Genomic DNA, 19,871 nt, shown 5'->3' with positions numbered 1-19,871 from the left:
TTCACATGTTTGAGAGCTGCAGTATTTAAGAATATTTGAATTCTTAAGTATATTTACTCACCATTAACATTAAACTTGCTTTTTAAACCAGTGGACTGTCAGTTTATACCCAGTAAATAATTATAAAGTGTGAATTTTTAAAATTTATCTTTTATATTAATTGTGATGCAAAAACTAGTTCAATCAACATATTTCCACAAGCCACACATTGCATAGGCATTTTGTTGACACATTTTGTTGTCTTAAAAGTTAGGCCTACCCTTGACTATATTTGGGGTGCTCAATCCAAAAATAGCATCAGTTTTGCCTGATTGGTTCTAGTTTTGGGGGCATGATGTAGCCACCTTATATACTGATTCAAGCAGCTTCCTTGTGAGGAAACCATGATGTCAGCTTCCTCACGAGGAAGCTACTTCAATCGGCGTATAAGGTGGTTATGCCATGCCCCCAAAACTAGAGCCAGTTGGGTAGAACCGATGCCATTTTGTGATTCAGAACCCCAAAAATATCCTAAATTCATTCAAACATCCTTGACAACTAAAAAATAAAAAAAATTTTATAGGTCTTTGTCAGTGTTGAGTTGCGAAAATGTGTGATTTTGGGTGATTTGGCGACTCATGAGTCACACATGTGGAAGACTGAAAAAGACTCAAGTCAGGGGCCCCCTGACTTGGCACTCTTCCCCATGCACGCTGACTCAAATCTGCCTGTGTCTGGGGGTTCCTGCTTACTATTTTCACCCTGTGGAAAACCTCATGGTGCAAGCATCCCAATGGCAACCAGCAGGGAGTTCCAACTGGGAGGCAGGAAAGGGTTAATGTGAGCAGGAGTGGAGAGCGAACTGGGCTCTCTTTTCCTGACTCTGATAGGAAGGAAAGAATGGATGATCATTGGACAAAGAATGGGCATACTCATTTACAATGGCTCAGGGAGGGCAGGAGGAGGAGCAGAGGAGGGGCAACCCTCAGTGAATGACCAGCGCAAATGAGACTACTTGTGAGTAGAGTTGCAAGGATCAGGTTTGTAAGTCTCCCGGCTGCTACATGTGACCTTCTTCCCTCTTGCCGCTTCTGTCCCAGCTCTCTTGCTGTCCCTCCCACCCCTCCTGCCCTCTCTACAGATGGGTGGAGACAGCAGAGGAGTGAGTAAAAGGAACTCCCACACACACACTTTCTCTCTCTCTTCCTGGCAGCAGCTCTGTTTTTTCCGCGGTGGGCTTTTTTAGAGGGGGGCAACTCAAGTCGAGTCCATTAGAGTCACTAAAGGCTGACTCGGAGATTCAGAAAGAGACCCTGTTAGGACTCTTTTTCTAGTTGAGTCGTATGAGGCAATGACTCAGCAACTACATTCGAATCAAGCCCTGCTGGGTTTTCCCAACATTGGTCTGTGTTATATGTCAAAGAGCCACATGTGGCTATAGAAAAACAGTTAATCCCAGAGCACTTGTGTTGAGTTAAAATATGCTATTTTACTAACTTGTTCACTAGTATTAGTATAGAGCAAAAGTTCAAAAAGTGGGGCATTGTGACACCACAGCCAGGGAAGCCCTGTCTCTGTCCACTTAAGGGCGGGGGAGGGCAAAGGCAGCAATTCGATTGTGCTGCTGCTGGGGGTTAAAGGTTTTTGTTTTCTTTACTTTAGGTAGTGTCTTCCTCCTGGTGGATCCGGGAAGCCTGTGGACCCCTCTGCAGTGCTCCCTGCACCTTAGAACTTCTGAAAATAGTAAAAAACAGGCACTTCCAGCTTTGTGACAAAACAGGATGTGTCCATGTTTAAGTATTTTCAGAGGTTTGGAGGCATGGGGAGCCCTGCAGAGGGGTCTGTAGGTCCCTGGACCCCCAGGAGACCAACACTGCCTCAGGTAAGGAAAACAAAAACCTTTAACCCCCAGTAGCAGCAGGATCGTACATCATACATGCTTTGATTAATAGTTGCCAAACAAACTTACAAAGGTACTATTTGAGTTTATGCTGTTTAGAATTTCAACAGAATACTGTATTGAAAGTCTCTTCCTAGAAAAGTGTTCTTGGCTAACTCCCTTGCAAGTTTCGATAGACTAATCAAGATCTTTCTTTTTAGGTGGGCATATGCAGTGGTGCAGCTAAGGCATCTGGTACCCAGGATCACAGAAAATTTTGGTGCCCCCCCCCCCAGTGTGACAAAATAAATCTTAATTAAGGAATTAAGAAAATTTTAAAAATCACAATACATATGAATTCTTCTTGTTAAAGACTTTAAAATATATACTTTAAAAATTAATTAATAAACATTACTATATTTTATTATTGCCAAAGACAAGTATGGCAGCATCAAGGCATATTGCATTAAGCATCAAGGTGTACTGAAAGTAAAAAAAACTCAGGTTGAAATCATAGCGTACCAAGTCTCACAGTGGCCCCCAAATATTCTGCTAGGAATACTGAACAGTTGAGAACGTATAAATACAAAAAAAAAAATTCAGTTAGGGGAAAAAGCAAGGCTGATGATTGAAAAGAACACAATTTTTACCACAGAGTTCAAAGAGCTTAGCATTCTGTTCTTTTCAGTTCTCTGCTTCACTTCCTGTGAGTGCCTGTGAGTGTTTCCTGCTTCCATTTTGTAGTCAGAAAAGAGCCAGTGAGTCCCAGGAAGGCTGCAAACACCAGCAGATAAGTAATTGCAAATTATAATTTGTGCGATGCATGCATTTTTGAACTGTGGATAATTGAAACTGGATCCATGGGTGGATACTGGATCCACAGATTCACAATATGTGAATATAATACCCTGAATATGTGGAAACCACTGACATTCTTGTGTGACCAATTTTATTTATAAATCTAGGCAGTCCATCACACTAGTGTGCTATTAGAATGCAAAATGTTGCATTACACACACACACTAATGACCATGTTCAGAATACAAAACTATTAGGATCTCTAGCGGACCAACTCTTTTCCTCTCCTCTACTTTTGTAAATTTAAACAAATAAGCAAAAACATTTGCACGTATCTGTGAAGTGGAATTTTCCCCTTCTACCCTGTATGTATAAACAGTATCATATTTTGGGCAGCTCTGTACTGCTTTCAAACAAGTAGATGCTTGACAACCTGAGTTTGCCATTTGTATGATGCTGAATTCAAGAAGAGGGACTCATTGCTTTACACTGTAGATTTGAGGAGCACAAATAAATAGTATCATGTATGCAAGACTACATCTTGGTCACCTTATAAGCGTTTCAGAATGAATATTCATCCCTGTAGGATGATTATCTCAAGTGGAGGCTCCTATCTCTCCCTTCCTTCCTTCTTATTGTCAGTTCTGAAGTGCCAGGTTTAGTAGATTGATTAAAGTATGAAAATGGGTAATATGTGAAAGTGGAATACTTTTGTTCCTTGCCTTCGGGGCACCATATGTAGTGCCATTATGTGATCACATAAATTGCAGCATATGTGTAGATTATGCTTAAATAAAGGCATAAAACATGCTCCAGAAAAATAAACTTCTATGCGATATTTTGGCTTCAGCCAGGCATCACAGAGTACAGCTTAAAAGAAGGTGGTGGGTTTGGCCATCTGTATGTTCCATACATCAGTTGTTATCTGAAATCATTGAATTAAAATCAGTAATTCTAGGTAAGTTCACATACATTTAAAAGTTCTGTATTTTCAGACGTGCAAAACCATTTGAGCATGGAAAAATGAATAACAATACATTCCTCCCTAGTACACGATATTTAATGGCCTCTTAGATGCCATAAACTCAAAACACCTCCCACAGCTTTCTAGAATGCCAAAAGCTCCAACTGTCCCCTTCATGGCTGTCAAAATCATCAGTTTTCCCTGACAGTTTCAGAATGCAGTTACTCAGTTTCTGTACCGAAATAAGCAGCACATTAAAAACACAACTCCCTCTACACGCACCAGAATTTGTAAGAGTTTCCCTCTCAGAAGAGATTCCTACAGAACTTGCAAAAACTTTCCCATATTTAGACATTCTTGCCTCAGAAACTGGCAGCACCAAGAACCTTTTAGAGACCTTCTGACAATAATTGTTGCCAATTCTTTAAGCACCATTAGGATTTGTGCATGGGCATTCTTGTGTAGTAGGATAAAGCTAAGAAATCAAATTGTGTGTGTCAGCAAACTATAGTTCTTATACAGTGTTTAGGCATGTATTAAGTACTGGTAGTTTGCCAAAGGAAAGAATGGACAGATCAAGTTGCTTGTGGTGCCTTTATACCAAACCATGGATCGCAAGCCCAAGTAACAGAATTAGGGCTGCATTCTTATGCAGACTTTCCTGGTAGTACGCCCCACTGAACACAATGAGATTTACTTTGAGTAGATGTGCATAGGATTGTACTGTAAAGCATGTATAAAAAATATTAAACTAAAATCCTACATTAAGGGATTACCTGGAATATGGAAAAACCAAATATTAGTATGTTCTCCGATGAAGATTAATGCCATTTAATGACTTTTTCCCAAGATAAATGAAGTGAAACATGCTATATATGTCTTTCTAATTATTTTTTAAGAGACATCCCTGATTATGCACTGCCTAAATAAACATGACCCCTGCTAAACATGAATGGAGAAAAAAGCAGATTTTAAAGTAGTAGTTCTCTTAGAGTTAGCAGGGGAAAGAATATTCTTTCCAACAGTGTCTTTTCCAGTTGCCGTTCCCTGGCTTTTTTCATACTTTGAACCCTTTGGGGACAGGGAACCACCTTCTCATTCTTGTGCTATGTGAACCTTTTTGAGAACTTTTTTTTTTAACTGAAAACCAATATGTAAATATGCAATAATAATGAATAAACCTGAGAACACAGAAGATACATTTGGGGAACTCTCAGTGGAAATTAACTTTGAGGGCAGCAGTGTTCAGTGGTATTTTTTTTTCTTTTTACGGCACACTGATCTCAGTGGTCTTCTCTATGGTCTTTGCCCCTTGTGATGTCGCTTCTGGAAGACCCTTACAGGTTCTGTTTCTAGGGCAACTGTCTGTAGTAACAAAATGTCCCGATTTTCAGCCACTGTGCTCCAAACTCCCACAGCACACCTTTCTCAGCATGCCAATGTGCCGAAGCACACTGGTTGAAAATCACTGTTCTCGGGTAGAAGGTTTGGTAAGGTTCTTTATAGTGTAGACCAGAGGTCTTAACTTACTTACAATTACAGACCCCCTCCCAATGGATGGCCCAATATGTTCCTATGCCCTCTTTGTTAGACTGTAAAAATTATCAGCATCACAAGTCCTATTGGTACTGGTATAACTCAAACGATGTCAATAGCTCAGTTTTACTTTGCATATGGATAGCTAGGGTCAGAACACTTCAATCCACATTGATAATGCTGATAGTTAATAATCTAATCTAACAATTTTTTAAACTGTTCCAAGATCAAGTCCCATACCCTATACATTTGTCCCCTTGCCTAGGGTAAACCTCTGCAGTGCAGAAAGCCTGCTTGGGCCTACGCTAGCAGATTCAAAGGCACAGGTCCTCATGGACCTGAGCTGTGGAATTAGGTCCAGGAAGGGGATTAGAATTCAGCTAATGCCACCAAACCCACCCCCTTCCTGGACCCGATCTGCCCATCCCTGCCCCATCGCCTCCCCATTCCACCCTCCCCTCATTCTCATTGTTGTGGCATTCTGCTTACTGCCCCCTTGCCTCTTAGAACCCCCTAGGTAGAGGTGCTCTTAAATGTTTTAATTTTTCAGATTTTGTTTGACCCAACAAAAAGGTGCAGAAAACTGTGTTACATGCAAGGGCACATTTTTATAAATTATAATTATAAAAGTTTTAAGTGTACTAGATATGTGATATAAGTGGTATAGTGTCAGCAGGTGCAGCCATAGCCATTACACAGTCAGTTGAGTATTAGAAAATGGTTTTATTTTTTCACAGATTTCAGGACTTGTTTTGTTTTTTACAAAAATGATAAGTGTAGAAAGTAGTGTTATGTGTTTTTGAGCCTGATCTTTCCCTCGCTGCCCAATGGCGGCAAGACTCCTCCAACAGTGCTGAGCGCAGTAAAGCAATCAGTGCCTGTCCCAAAAGGCACTTCAACAGCATACGGATCAACATGCTGCCAAGGGAGCCCACTGGGATGTTTTGCACTTTCCCATCCCTGCCATTGGAGGATGACAGGAGGGGGTGGCAGGGGAGGAGCAAAACCAGGCAGAGAGAAGGGTGTAACGGGGAGGTGGGGAGGCAGCGTGAGGAGAGGATCTGTCATGGACGGCCCATGCTGAATCTTATCCCCTCCAGCAGATGCCTCCTTGCCCCCTTTCTCTCTTCAGACTTTTGCTGCCACAAGTCCGAGGAGACCCATTGTGGGTCAGGAGGTTTACACAGGGATAAAGGGATTTAAAATCCCCTTTTCCTTTTGAAGCCTCCTGGCCTGCCCGCCCCTACCATGGATGCAGCTTTTGCTTGTTTTGTTGTGGTTGTGAAGGTGGGTGGGGGAAGAATAAGATTGGGCTTTTGATTTTGTTATCACTGAAAAATCATACCTCTACCCGAGGTAATCCCTCAACCCTCCAAGGGATGTTACCACCCACTTTGGGAACCACTAGTTTAGACATACATAATTAGAGTGACTAAGCTGTAGAACTTCACTCACCGGTTTTGGTAAGATATCTGCAGTGTCTACATCTGTACAGAAGTCTATAGATGTCTTCACTACAGAATCAGGCTCAACAAAAACTTGTTCTGCTAGTTTCCAGTGGAAGTTGGTTGTGCCTAGTGGGTTTTGTGACAACAAAAGTAATCTCCTTAAGAGCAGTTTTTTTCAGGTCTTTAACAAGTGGATGTCATTTTTATTGTTTAAATGATAAGCTTGTGTGATGTTTGGGGAGGAAAAGTAGACAGTTCACCTCATGTATGGGGACAGAGATGCAAAAAGGAATTGTAAACCAGTATCGATTTGGAGGCAAAGTACATAAGAAGAGCCCCGCTGGATCAGGCCAAAAGCCTATCTAGTTCAGGTTCCTGTATCTCACAGTGGCCCACCAGATGCCTTGGGCAGCGGAAAAGACAACAAGAGACCTGCATCCTGGTGCCCTCCCTTGCACTATTTACTAAGTAGTTAGCAAACACAAGATGCTACGGCAGTGGTGTCACTAGGGGGGTGCGGGCCGCACCGGGTGACGCGCTGGGGGGCGGTGATATGCCCTGGAGGGAGGACGTGCTAACATCACGGCTTTAGGAGCTACCTCATCATGCCATACACTGTTGGATGTAGAATGTCCAGCAGAACACCATGTAAATACAGAATTGAAAAGTTTCATCATTTCATTCAAAAGTTATGGCCAAAAAACCGGAAAGAAAAAATGCATGGAGCCCTATGGAAAGTGAAAGTGAGCTGTATCGCCCGTTTACTCACAAGTAGGTGAACCTGCCTTAGTCCTTCAGAAAGGGCAGGCTGAGAGGAATCCAACGACACCAGAATGGTCCCGATCAAATGAATGCAGCCCTCAAAAAACACCCAAGGGGGTCCCTGCCTCCCTCCCTCCCAGCTGCGAGTCTATTGAGCCCAAAACGAAGCCACATGGCTGTGTTTACTCATGAGTAGGCAGACTTGCCTTAGTTCATCGGAAAGGGCAGGCTGAGAAAACTCCAACAACATCAGAATGGTCCTGAACCAATGAATGCAGCCCCCAAAAACAGCGGAGAAGGAGGTCCCCCTTCCCAGCTGCAGTCTATTGAGCACTATGGAAAGCAAAGCAGCCTCACGGTTGCGTTTACTCCCAAGTAAGCAGACATGCCTTGGCTGGTGGTCAGGCCAGGCAAAGGGGAATGTGAGGACACCAGAATGGTCCCAAGCCTATGGAGCTGGAGCAACAAATGCTCCAGAAGGCAGTCTCTTCCCCCCCCCCCCCACTAAGAAGGACAAAAATGTGGCTTGAGCTGGTAAGGGCATGTTTTCTATTTTGCACTTGCAAAGCCAGGTGGGTCTTTGTATTGATATGCCTGAAATAGAAGAACTTTAAACTGGGCACTGGGGAGGGCTGGAAATCTCACTGATTCTTTTTGGGGGGTTGTTATTGCAGGCAGACTACAGAGTAAGCTCCATTAACCACTATGGAACTTACTTCAGAGTAGATGTGCATAGGATTGGGCTCACAGGCTGCAATTCTACCCACACTTTCCTGAGAGTAAGCCCCATTGGCCACAATAAGACTTACTTCAGAGTAGATTCACTTGGTGGAACAGGACTAGCTCCCCCTTATTTAATTACTTCTTTTATTTTAATTTAATTATTTATAATGATTTAATTTGCTTAATGATGTCACTTCTGGCCATGACATCACTCCCAATGGGTCCTGGACAGATAGTTATTCTAAAAAGTGGGTCCCAGTGCAAAACATTTGAGAACCGCTGCAATAAGGTGTTAGTAAGTTGACACAGGTGTGTGTGTGTGAGAGAGAGACTCTACAAGTTTTCAAAATCACTAAAATCAGAGTTTGGAGGATTAATACCATCATGTTATATATCAATTAATGCATAATTTCATGCAGAATGCAATGAAACAAACCACATTGAAATATCTGTGTTCTATCAAAAGGTACAGCAAAAAAACCAGTGGGGGTGGGGTGATGGTACATCATCACACCCACCACCTGGGGTGTTGCCCTGCCCACTGCACGGGGTGATGTGCAGGCCTCCCGCACTGGGTGACACAAATCCTAGTGATGCCACTGTGCTACTGTACTCAGCGGAAAATAAGGCATAAACACTTGTGTGCACATACATGTGCCTGCAGCTTAAATTGACCAGATGCTTTAAAAAAACTTGAGTACAGTTATTTATTAATAGTTCATACCAAACAAGGTAAGTTATTGGATCTTGGAGAGGTGTTAATTTCTGTTGCTGATTAGATACTGATTTATGAACATTGTAAGTTCTCTTCCTTACCTCCTGGTAGCACAGAACTTATGCATTGTTAAAAGAATTTTACTTTAAACTGATCTCTTTTTCCCCTTTCCTTTTATAGGCACAAGAATGGTAAGCCCTGCATCTTTAAGGAAATTGTTGGAGTCGTGTAAAGATCTTTCCTTACTTGACGTGTCCTTCTGTTCACAAATTGATAATAGAGTTGTCCTAGAACTGAATGCCAACTTTCCTAATGTGCTCATCAAGAAGAGTTTCACTCAGTGACTCAGTTCATATGCTGCTATATGGAATTGATTTGACAATTCTGTTTCCTGTGAATTTGTGATGACTTTTTTCCAACTGAAAAAGTCCTATGAATAATGGGGGAAAATTAACTCTTCTTGACACTGAAGGTTAAATATGAAATCAAAGATTTAAATTTCAATGAACTATTTATACAATGCACTGTACCCAGTTCCTCTATTGGGCAAATGGGACTGTATATTTGTAATGGTAAGGATCATGTAAATGTACAGTGGCATATGTTTAAATGCCTATTGATAGAGAGCATTTGAGGCAATAAGCCACTTGAATGTTAACAATCAAATAAACTTATAACACTGACTAACACAGAAACAAAAGATAATTTTCCATTTTAAGTTTATGTATTATCCAGTAAGGTTCAAATTTTTGTTTTAGAGCTTGAAGTGTTAATTTGGAATGTTACAGGTGTGAGGAAGAATGAAACTCAGATGTCTTCAATTAACATGATTAATAGCTCACTTTAAAACTGATCACTGATTGTGCTTTGTCATTTCCAATAAATAAAGTTCCAGAAAGGTAGTTCATGGAGCTTTTTTAGTTTTCTTACTATTGTAAATATAGAAGTCTACTGTATAATATTGTAATAGAAAAAGAGAAAATTTTCTGCCACTGTAAATGTCCAGTATCTCTTCCTCCTCTCTTTCCCAGTGACAACTAGTATAAAAAAAGATGTGTGATACAGCTCTACTGCACTGCTCTCTTCCCTGCCCCTATTCCATGTTATGTTATGGGCTTCCACCGGGGGTGGCGGGGGCGGGCTCGTGAGTAATGCTATGTCTCTTTACACATGTACTTTTAGATGTCCAGTGGGGAGAGAGGAAGGGGGAAAGCATTGTTGCTGTGCTTGGTGGTGGCCATGTGGCTGCCATTACTTCCAGCCTGGTTCTTGATACAAAATACAAATTTATTTTGTATGTTTACTGTCATAACAAATGGTCAAATTTTTAAGTTTGTGTGACTTTTGATTGAAACTTCCAGGTCCAAAGAAGGTGACTAATATACATGCCAGTTGGTTGCAACAAATGAAACTCCAAGACTCTTGTAGAATATGCTACTATGCAATCGTACAGGTGTATCAGGTCCTTCTTCTCCTTATCAGATGTGATGCAAAGAAACAGGAAGGCTGCTTTTACTTCTATGTACCCAAAGCTAACAAAAACTAACTTCCATTGTTGAAACCTTTGGCTAGTTGAGAATTTTAATTAGGTGTTCATGGTACTGAACTCAGCAGTTTAAATCATGCAAACACATAAAAGCCCCCAAGTACAGGTCTGGCACATAATGACCTTGACTTAGTATGAGATCCTTTGGATGCCCAGACTTACCATTTTAATGCAGGGGAGAGCAGAAAAGCAGTGGAGCCTCAGTGTTAATGTCCATTACTGTTCAAAACTGAAAATTTTAGTTTTCCATTTCACTTGATTGTGAAAGGATTGGGCCGGAACAAAGTGTGATTGTGACACTAGAAACTTCTGAGCATACTTAAGAATGTCCCTTGTTTCTGAGAAGCGTGGGAAAGCACAAGGCTATCACCTGTCCTTCTCAGTGTTGGCTTCCCTCCCTCATTGTGGAGTACGTTTGGAAAGGGGGCGTACTGTGATGGAGAGCTAGTGGCTCTCAGTTTTTTTCTGAGCCTTCTCACAATCTCCCTAAAATATTCTGAGCATTTTCTGGAAAGTTTCCAAGAAAGCTCAGAAAGATGAAGCCAATTGCAAAGCAAGCTGGAGGCAATGCACCTTCCACTAGGTGTGAATTCTCTTTAAATAAATAAATAAATGTTCAAATGCACAAACATGAAATTATTTCTGTAGGTACTTTACTAGAATTCATTTTGGATTGTTTACAAACTTTAAGCTTTAAATTTAAGCTTTAAAAAATGAAATAGAGATAAAAGCTAATAGTTGTGAACCAGTAAAAATGTGCTTTGAATGCAAATTGTTTTTCTCTGATATTATTTCAAGAATAGGAGACATTAACTCCAGGTACTGAAGCTTGCTTTTAAAACTTTGAACGAGGAGGTTTATCATCCTGACTGATAAATTCCAGGAGTCTGCTTCCTCTGTTTCCTTTCATAAAGAAGGCTTTTTATTGCTTGTCTTGCTAGTGTGAGTTATCTAATTTCAGTAATCGTAATTTTGAATCCTGCATGTTTTCATTCACACCCATTGACCACATTTTGATTCATCAGTGAAGTACAGGAACAATTCAGAGGCTCTGCCCAATTGAAATTGTTAGGATCTAAGAGCCCAATCCTGAGCTCATACCAGCGCTCCGCCATAAAGTACATTTGTGGCACTCAATGCTAGCCCAGAGCTGGAGGTAGCTCGGTGTCAGCAGGCGCTGGGCTACCCCCGGTGGATGGCCAGTGCTCTGCCACTTGGTGGTCGTGCAGACCGCCAGGTGGCAAAGAAGTGGGTGGGGGCGTGGAGTGGAGAGGGAGTGGGGTGGGAGTGAGATGTGACCAGCAGGACTGCTCTGCTGCATCCAGAGTCTCTGTGTTGGGCTGCAAGGGCTGCTGCAGAATCGAGTAGCCCCATTGCAGGGCTAATTCCCTTACCTGGGGAAAGGGGTCAAAAATCCCCTTTCCCCATGGAGCCGCCAGCAACTGCCCTATTGTGCACTGACTGCTGCTGCATCAGTTTTGGTGCAGTGGCAGTCCCAGCGCAACAGACAGCTCAGGATTGGGCTGCCTATCACAGTTATGCTCTTGCACCCTATTATATCTGCATCCATAGTTAACATTTTTAAAGTGCTTTTTGAGTGTACAAAGTATTTCACACCTTATTTTGTGGTTGTCCTTAGTGACTCTGTAAGGAAGTTTTATGACCCCACTCTAGCTGAGGCTGAGAGGAAGTGGTTTGCCTAAGTGAGTTTATGACAGAGGCCAACTTCTAAACAGGAAAGTCCTGATTCTTAGCTTGCAGCCCAATCCTGGTCATTAAGGAGCAAAATAGCTGGTGCTGGTCTGTATGAACTCATGCTATGGGATCAGGTCCAGAAAGGGGAATAGGATGTTAGCATCGCCAGCACCACTGATCCCACCCTTAGACCCTATCTGCCCATCCCTCTCCCCACCCTCCTCCCACCCCTGCTTTGCTCTCCCACCACCACCTCCTGCCTTTCCTGCTTACTTACCTTTATCAGTGAGAGAAGTGCTATCATGGTCAGGAAGGCTCAGGCCTTTCCACCAGCACTGCTGGCAGCATCAAGAGTAGCATGCCGGCAGAGAGCACCTTTTGCAACTGGTGCTGATTGCTTTACAGCAGGAGGCACCAGAGCAGGAGGTGCATTGCAATTGAGTGATTGAGTGACACACATAGGATTGGGTTCTAGCTCTTAGCCACCTCTGCCATTGGCTGTCATACTAATTTCCTCCATTCACCTTTTCTTTCCAGGAACTGGAGATCGTGTTGTGCTACTTAGTGCACAAAGGGCTTGCTTTTCCATATGCTGGTGTACCTATATATGGTCAAAGAGATAAATAAGTTGTGTCCTTCACACATTTTAATATTACCCTACAGATAACTACAGATGTTCTTTTTATTTCCAGTTTTCAAGTGTGTGTTTATAAATAATATATATTGACAATTAAAAATTATATTTGTATACAGTATACTTGCTACAGAAGAGCAGTCCTTAGACTGTGTGTGTTTACAAATGTTAATATTTTAACATAAGCCTTATTTTTGTTGCGATATTTAGCTCAGGGTATCCATGGTTATTTTTTCTTTAAAGAAAAATGTATTAATATGTCTAATTGTAAATGGACCCTGAGCTTTTATGGTTGTAGTGTGCCTTCTATTTTTATAATCAATAAGGACACTTATGCAAACAATGACTATCATGGAAATCAATGAAAAAAATGCATTTTGGCTTATGAAGTGATTTATTTACATGCAAAACTGTCTGGCTATATTCTTTACTAATTAGAATGGAAAAACAAGTTTGTCCAAGAATGAATTAAACTTTCAATTCTGGTGTTTTATTCAGTGGTTTAGATTCTGAACACTTGTCAAGTCCTGTGCATTGGTACTACCTAAACAGTCTAAGTTGAAACTATTGCACTGAAGCCATTTGAAAGGACTATGGAAGATTAAAATGGGAGAAAACATAGTCCTGTCTTGCAAGGAATGGAGCTGGACTTCAAAGAAGGACTCTTCCAATTTCCCCTTCATACTCTAACTTCTCATACTTCATCAGAGGTTGCTTTCAAGGTTCCCCTGAGTTTGGGGAGCTCCGTGCGTGAGGGGGACTGTAGAGTTAAGCAGGACTCAAGAACATCCAATGCACGTGCAGAAGCTATGGGTGTGTGGGGGTGTAGACACAGCTCAGTTGGAGTAGAAAGAAGAAATGTGTATTAGTATAGTATTGAAGCTGCAATAGTAGGTGTGTTAAGGGAATAACTGTAAAATTTCATTCTCCACAGGAAGTATCTCCACAAAGCCCATTTCAGCAAGGCAAGACACATCATTCAGAAAACCAGATTTGTTTTTCTCTGCTTTAAAAAGGCTGTGACTATTGAAGACAACAAAAAACACTTACTGAATTTAATACTAAGTCTACCTCACATAAATATTGTCTATCAGTATTTGTTTTTTTTTTGTGCTACATTTACAACAGGAGAAAAATGATTTTCTCCCTGCTGCTTAATTGCACTTGAGAATTGATTAGCTTCTTGGCTGAAAATGAGTGGTTAGTACTTGGAATAATAACATCAGATATGGAGTAATACATACATAAAATATATGGGTTGCTTTTCTGATGGTATAGTGTGCCTTCGTGAAGGAAGGGGCAAGAGAAGAATGAATTGGTATTTAAAAGATATTATTGGCTTAAAACTGTAGGGATGCTAATTCCACTTTCTTGACACGCAATAGATAGCAAGATCCTTCTATCTCTATCAGACTTGCTTTCTCATGGTCTGATTTCTATGTTGTTACTTAGAAATAGGAATGTGCACTTTAGGTTGAACCCATGTCTGAATATGTCTGGAAAAAAATTGTAGTGATTACAATATACGCCTCTACAATGTATGCTGGCCAGTGGCCTGCAGAGAAGTAAAAGAATTTTTGTCATATTTATGTCTTCTTTAGAAATGGGAAGGCAAACTACACTACAGTTGATGGGAGGAATGAGAACATTAGCAAGACAAACCCAGTTGTTGAGGCAAGGAAGTTATGTCATGGATTGCAGGCTGAGATGAAAAGTCTCAAGTTGTCTTTAAACACATTTGTATCATCAGCATTGGTTGCTGGTACATTTGGGTGGAATTCAAGGTACTGTTTTTGACCTTGAAAGCCTAAGCAGCCTAGGACCAGTGTATCTGAAGAACTCTCCCTCAGCATGATACTGTCCATAACCTGAGAGGGCCCTCCTGGGCTGTCCACAGCTTGCAAAAATTCACCTGGCAGTGAAGCAAGAGTGGGTCTTCTCTGTGATGGCACCCAAGTTAGGGAATTCTGCCACAGGATGTCATTTTGGTGCTGACTAAAGACTTTTTCACTCAGTCTTTGGTATGCCATGCTATCAGGTTGCTTTCTGTATGTCCTTGTTTTTTAGGTTTTCATTGTATTTTTTGATATTTTTTTAGGGGGGCAAGGTGGTCTGCCTTGAACACCTTCCTTTGGGAGAGAAAATGTGAGATTTTAATTAATGATCATGAATGGATCCTTTTCCCACCTCTGTTGTGTTGGTAAGGCCAGCACCACTGGGAGCTATGCATCCTTCTGTCCATCTGGTACGGCATCTATTAGGTATAGCAACAAGTTGGGAAATGGTCAAATATTTGTTTGGTTCTATCCACTAGAGGGGAAGAAAAAACCTGGAGGATAACATTGACATTTTTGAAAACTGCTTGGGGCAGAAAAACCAATGAAAGAATACAAGGATCTGAAATAAAGTATTGTAGTGTGGTTAGATATCTAGAAAAGAAGATTTTGATAAGTTTGAACTTACAGAAATATAGAATTGGTATAGAAAGAACTGAAGTAGAAAGATTAAATATCTTTCAAATCATATGACAAACAGTGAATTGGACACACAGTCTTATGAAGTCGGCTCCCATAACAAACCCCTGCTCACCCACGAAGCTTTCTGGGCGCCCTTGGACCAGATATCCAAACCTACCTCACAGTACTGTTGTGAAGACAAAAGGAGGGAAGAAATTATGTACACCCTGACCTCCTTGGAGGAAGGGTGGTATAACAATGTGAAAAAATAATAACCATTTTTTTCTTGCTTGATTCTCCCCAAAATCTTCCTCATACTATATGCAGTCCTCATGGAACAAGATATACATGGGTGGAAAAGTTCAGCTGTAAATCTTTGTCACTTTCAAAGCGTGGAAGTTAAATTGAAGAGACACTTTAAAAGAAGTTAGAAAAGCTGTACAGTACACTAGTGGTGGGGAAAGCATGCAACCTCCTTACATTAAATAGAAACTTTCATAAAATGAAAGGATTGCATGATGTCAGGTACTCATCACCTTTGTTTCCTCTGAAGGGTTAGATAAGTTCTCTTGTATTCGAATGGTACAGCTGAGGGAACTCTACCTTGAATTATTTTTCTTTAAAAAAAAATAGCACAGATGAGAGGAACTCTAGCTTCAGACTCATAGTCTACAACCATACATGCAATGAATATGCTAGTTGAAATATGACATTCCATTTTTTTCTTGCAAATTATTGCATTAAAAACAGGCAAAGGCCCTAAAAGAGAACAGATGTAGTAAAACTCAAGGCAAGAATCAGGAAAGCAAAACATGAGTTGTAGCTACACATCAAAATCTGGGGTTTTGCATGTAGGTTAGGAAACAAAGAGTGCAAACCTAAATGTTCGCTGGGCCAGCACAAGTTCCTTGCACATTTGCGCCTCCGTGGGAGTAAGCTGCGCTGGCACACTGAGGCAAAATTCAGCCTCCGCAGCAGCAAGGAAAGGTAAGTCCATGCCAGCCAAGCTTGGTTGACATAGGGGTCGGAGGGGGGTGTCTTGGGAAGAGATAGGAGATAGGTGTTTGGGGGCGGGAGAGCATGGGTGGTGGGTTTGAGGCAGGGTCAGGACCAGGATCCAGCAGTTATGCAGGATCCTAGCTCCAGTTCCCAGGCAGCATGGAGCAGCTTCTGGCTGCTGCATTGTGCTCGGATCTGCACCACCTCTTCAGGTGAGCTATAGTCAACTGAGCAACAGTTGGCCCCAAACTTGCACTGGATACAGCGCTGGCTTGCCTATTCCAGTGCAAGTTAGGATTGCACTGAAATGGAGAAAAAATATATTGGCTCTGTGGCTCAACTGAGTAGAGCAGTGGTTCTCAAACTGATGGGTCATGACCCAGCAGTTTGTGTAACATTTCCCTGTCCCTTTAAGGGGCAGGAGAAGAGGAGAGGCAGGGAAGTGATCCCCATGATCGTGTCCCTAAGGGGGAGCTAAAGGGGTTGCTTTCACTCACTTGGACTCAGTGAGGGCTGCTGGCAGCTGCAGAAGTTGTGGGGAGCCCAGCGCAGCCTCCTGCAGGGCTCCCAAACCTTGGAATCTGGAAACAGAGCTATCACAAAGTACTTCTTGTTTGCAGGAGGTACATTGCAATTGCTCTCTTTCAAGATTCCTGGCCTTGGGAGCGCTGTGGAGGGCTGCGCTGGGCTCCCTGCACCTCCTGCAGGCTCTAGCAGCCCTCACTGAGTCCAAGCAACTGAAAGCAACCCCCCCCATTTGCCCCCCTTAGGGGCATGATCCTGGGGATTGCTTCCCTACCCTTGCCCCTCCCCCACAAAGATTTACTGAGGGAGTAAAGCTCCCTTAAAGTTTGAGAACCACTGGAGTAGAGACTGATAGAAGAAAAATACTTTGCCTAAGTTTTACATAGAAAGAAAGCACTGATGTCATAAGAACATAAGAAGAGCCCTGCTGGATCAGGCCATAGGCCCATCTAGCCCAGCTTCCTGTATCTCACAGTGGCCCACCAACTGCCACAGGGCAGCTGGTCACAGCACCTCAGTAGAAGCAATCAGGAAATGTTCATGTTAGGTTAACAAAGGAGCTCCAGCGTTGGTGCTGGGTGTCGTAAATGTGCCGTAAAACACATTTACGACACCCTCTGAGTAGAGAGCTTTGGTGTTGTGCCCAGCGCTGGTTGGAGAATACTGCAGGAGTGCCCGATGGCAAGTTGCACTGCCGGTGGGGGGAGGAATTTCAGAGTGGGGGTGGCTGGGACGGGAGGAACCAGCCCAGGAGGGGAGGTGGAACTGGCAGACCCCTGTTCCGCTAGATTCTATCCTCCATGTCAGGCTGCAAAGCATGGCGTGCTCTTCAGTCTGCGCCGGCAAAAAGTCATCACTGACTCAAGTAGCCCTATTGCGAGTCTGCACCCTTACTTGGGGGAAGCGGACAAAAGTCGCCTTCCCCTTATGAGACATGCAGCAGCCTCCTTGGGGCTGCTGGATACAGTGGTTGCCATTTTGGTGCGGCTGCACCCAGTGGCCCTGCTGAGGATAGGATTGGGCTGTTGGTTTGCTAGCTTATAGCAGTGACAGTCTTGTGCATAAGGTTGAATTACATAAATATATCATGTGTATATTGTTTGTGGACAGATAAACAGTTATATTATAGAGTAATTAATGGAGGGGAAATGCCTTGTTATGTTGTGTTATAATTAATGTTAACTACTGAAGTAATTGTGCCAATTTTAATGGGATTAAGTGTTGTTTTGGCATAAATTGGCATCAATTTCAGGGCTCAATTTTTCCCATTGAAATTAATCCTAATTACATTTTTGACTTATGAGAATTTGCCCTATGAAGGGTTTTTCAGGAACAAAGTATCCTCATAAAGTGGGGAAGATTGTAATCCAAAATGGGATTCAAAACATAAAAATAAAATAAGTGGCAGTCCTGGGGGGTTGGGGGGCAAAAGTCCCAGGCACCACACCTATGGGCCCTGTGGGGGCGGTGCCTCCACCTGCCACGCTGTACCATCACTGCCACCTCTGCCCACCCCTGGAGCTGTTTCAGGGACCAGCAAAGCCGTACACTGCTTCTACGGGCACTCTGAAAGCCTTCTGAGGTCTCTGGAGCACCCTTAAACAGTACTTACTGTTTTTGTCAGAGAACTGGAAGTACTGTTTAACAGTGCTCTGGAGGCCTCAGAGGGCTTTGGTCGAGCTCAGAAATGTCATGTGAGGCTCTGTATGGAGCTGAGTAAGTATCCCTTTGGGGGGGCCCCAGGGATCAGGTCCGTAACTATAATAAATACAGTTTAAAATCACACAGTTAAAATCAAATTAAACAATGACCAACTAAAGCAAGCACATCTTCACCATCTTCCTAAGAGTGCAATCCTGAGTGCCGGCTGAGCTGGCAATAGCTGCCTTTGCCGACTCAGGAGTGTTTCAAAAATGTTGTAAGGGGTGGGAGTAGAGGACCTCACCAGCTCCTGGAGGCCTGATTCGGCCTCTGCGTCACCCAGAGCAGGTGAGTTCCCATCATCCAAGGGTGTCCAGTGCACAGGGGGAGGGGTTTTGGAGATGGTGGCAGGAGGGCAGAATGGGAGTGTTTGTGGTTGGAGGAAGGTGGGCCGGTGGGCATACGAGGTCTGGGAGGGCGTGGGACAAACATCAGCATTTTAGGCTGATTACTAACCCCCTCCCAGCCAGCCTAGATCAGATTTGCATCAGTGATTTTGCTGGCGCAGATCCAAGTAGCCCATAGGGGTGGCTGGTCCATGACATGGGGTAAGGAGATAAATATCCAAGTTGCACCAGAGCCACCTATCTTGTGCGGGATACAGAGCAGGCCAGTCAGCCTGCCTGTTCCAGCACAGGGTTAGGATTGGACTGTAAATCTACAAGGTAAGACTCTAATGGACTGAGAAGAGACTTCCACTGTTTGGGGATCACAGCTGAAGGCATACTGTACTGTAACAGGCATAAGACATCTGGAGAAAGGACTCCAGTGTTCAATATGAGAGAGAGAATTCACATGAGGGTTTACTATATTACCATTCCCATAGCTCTTAACTAGATCAGTTTGCTCACAGAGCCAGTTCTTTTCCTTTTCTCTGTTCCATACATCCCCACCAAGAGATGGGATATCTGACCCCAAAATACATTCTCTTTTACCTGCTATGTTCCTCCCAACAGTATCATTGTTTACCACCACCACATTGCAACGTAGTGGCCTATTTTTGCTGCTTTGGGTGCCCAGCAGAGAGAGAGAAAGCAGGATAGAAAACTTGTAAATAAATAAATATTTTATACTATCACTTTGGAAAAGCCAGCTGCCATTGTTAAAGCTAATGGTGAGGCAGGCAGGTCTGTGCATCACTGAAGTAAGAGCAGGGCTCTCCAAACCCCACCCGGGGGCCAGATGTGGCCCGCAGCAAGCCTCTTGCTAGCCTGCAGCCAACCTCTTGTCTCCTGAAAGCCTCTGGCCCACTCAACTGAACAGGATTGGAGCTGTGTTCTGATTGTGTCTGAAGGGTATTCTGAGGGCCAGAGAGGTGGAATGAATGAGCCCATTCATTCATTTATTCACTCATCTAAATTCCATCTCTAATTTATTTAAATTTTATATTTAAATGTTTTTCCAACCCTCCATACCATGCCAGCTATTTGATACGGCCCTCTGGCCAAAAGGTTTGGAGACCCCTGAGCTAGAGCAAGCAACTTCAACAAAGAGGGGCTGGATGGGAGGAG

At 42.8% G+C, this 19,871-nt stretch overlaps 1 protein-coding gene across 3 annotated transcripts in view; it reads left to right on the top strand.

Moving 5' to 3' along the window:
- Positions 1 to 11,639, top strand: part of FBXL4 (F-box and leucine rich repeat protein 4) — a 53,005-nt gene extending 41,366 nt beyond the window's left edge. For 2 of the 3 annotated variants that reach the window (XM_066612868.1, XM_066612875.1), the window contains exon 10: positions 8,985 to 11,638. In XM_066612868.1, the coding sequence (XP_066468965.1) occupies positions 8,985 to 9,148 (164 nt within the window). In that variant the 3' untranslated portion in view covers positions 9,149 to 11,638. Of the gene's footprint in view, positions 1 to 8,984 lie in introns of all 3 variants that reach the window. The other variant, XM_066612881.1, reaches the window with a different exon arrangement.
- Positions 11,640 to 19,871: the final 8,232 nt, after the last annotated feature.

This window comes from Tiliqua scincoides, chromosome 1 (assembly GCF_035046505.1).
Source record: "Tiliqua scincoides isolate rTilSci1 chromosome 1, rTilSci1.hap2, whole genome shotgun sequence".
Classification (NCBI taxonomy): domain Eukaryota; kingdom Metazoa; phylum Chordata; class Lepidosauria; order Squamata; family Scincidae; genus Tiliqua; species Tiliqua scincoides.
The sequence above is the reverse complement of the archived record's forward strand: the minus strand, read 5'-3'. Positions and strand labels throughout refer to the sequence as shown.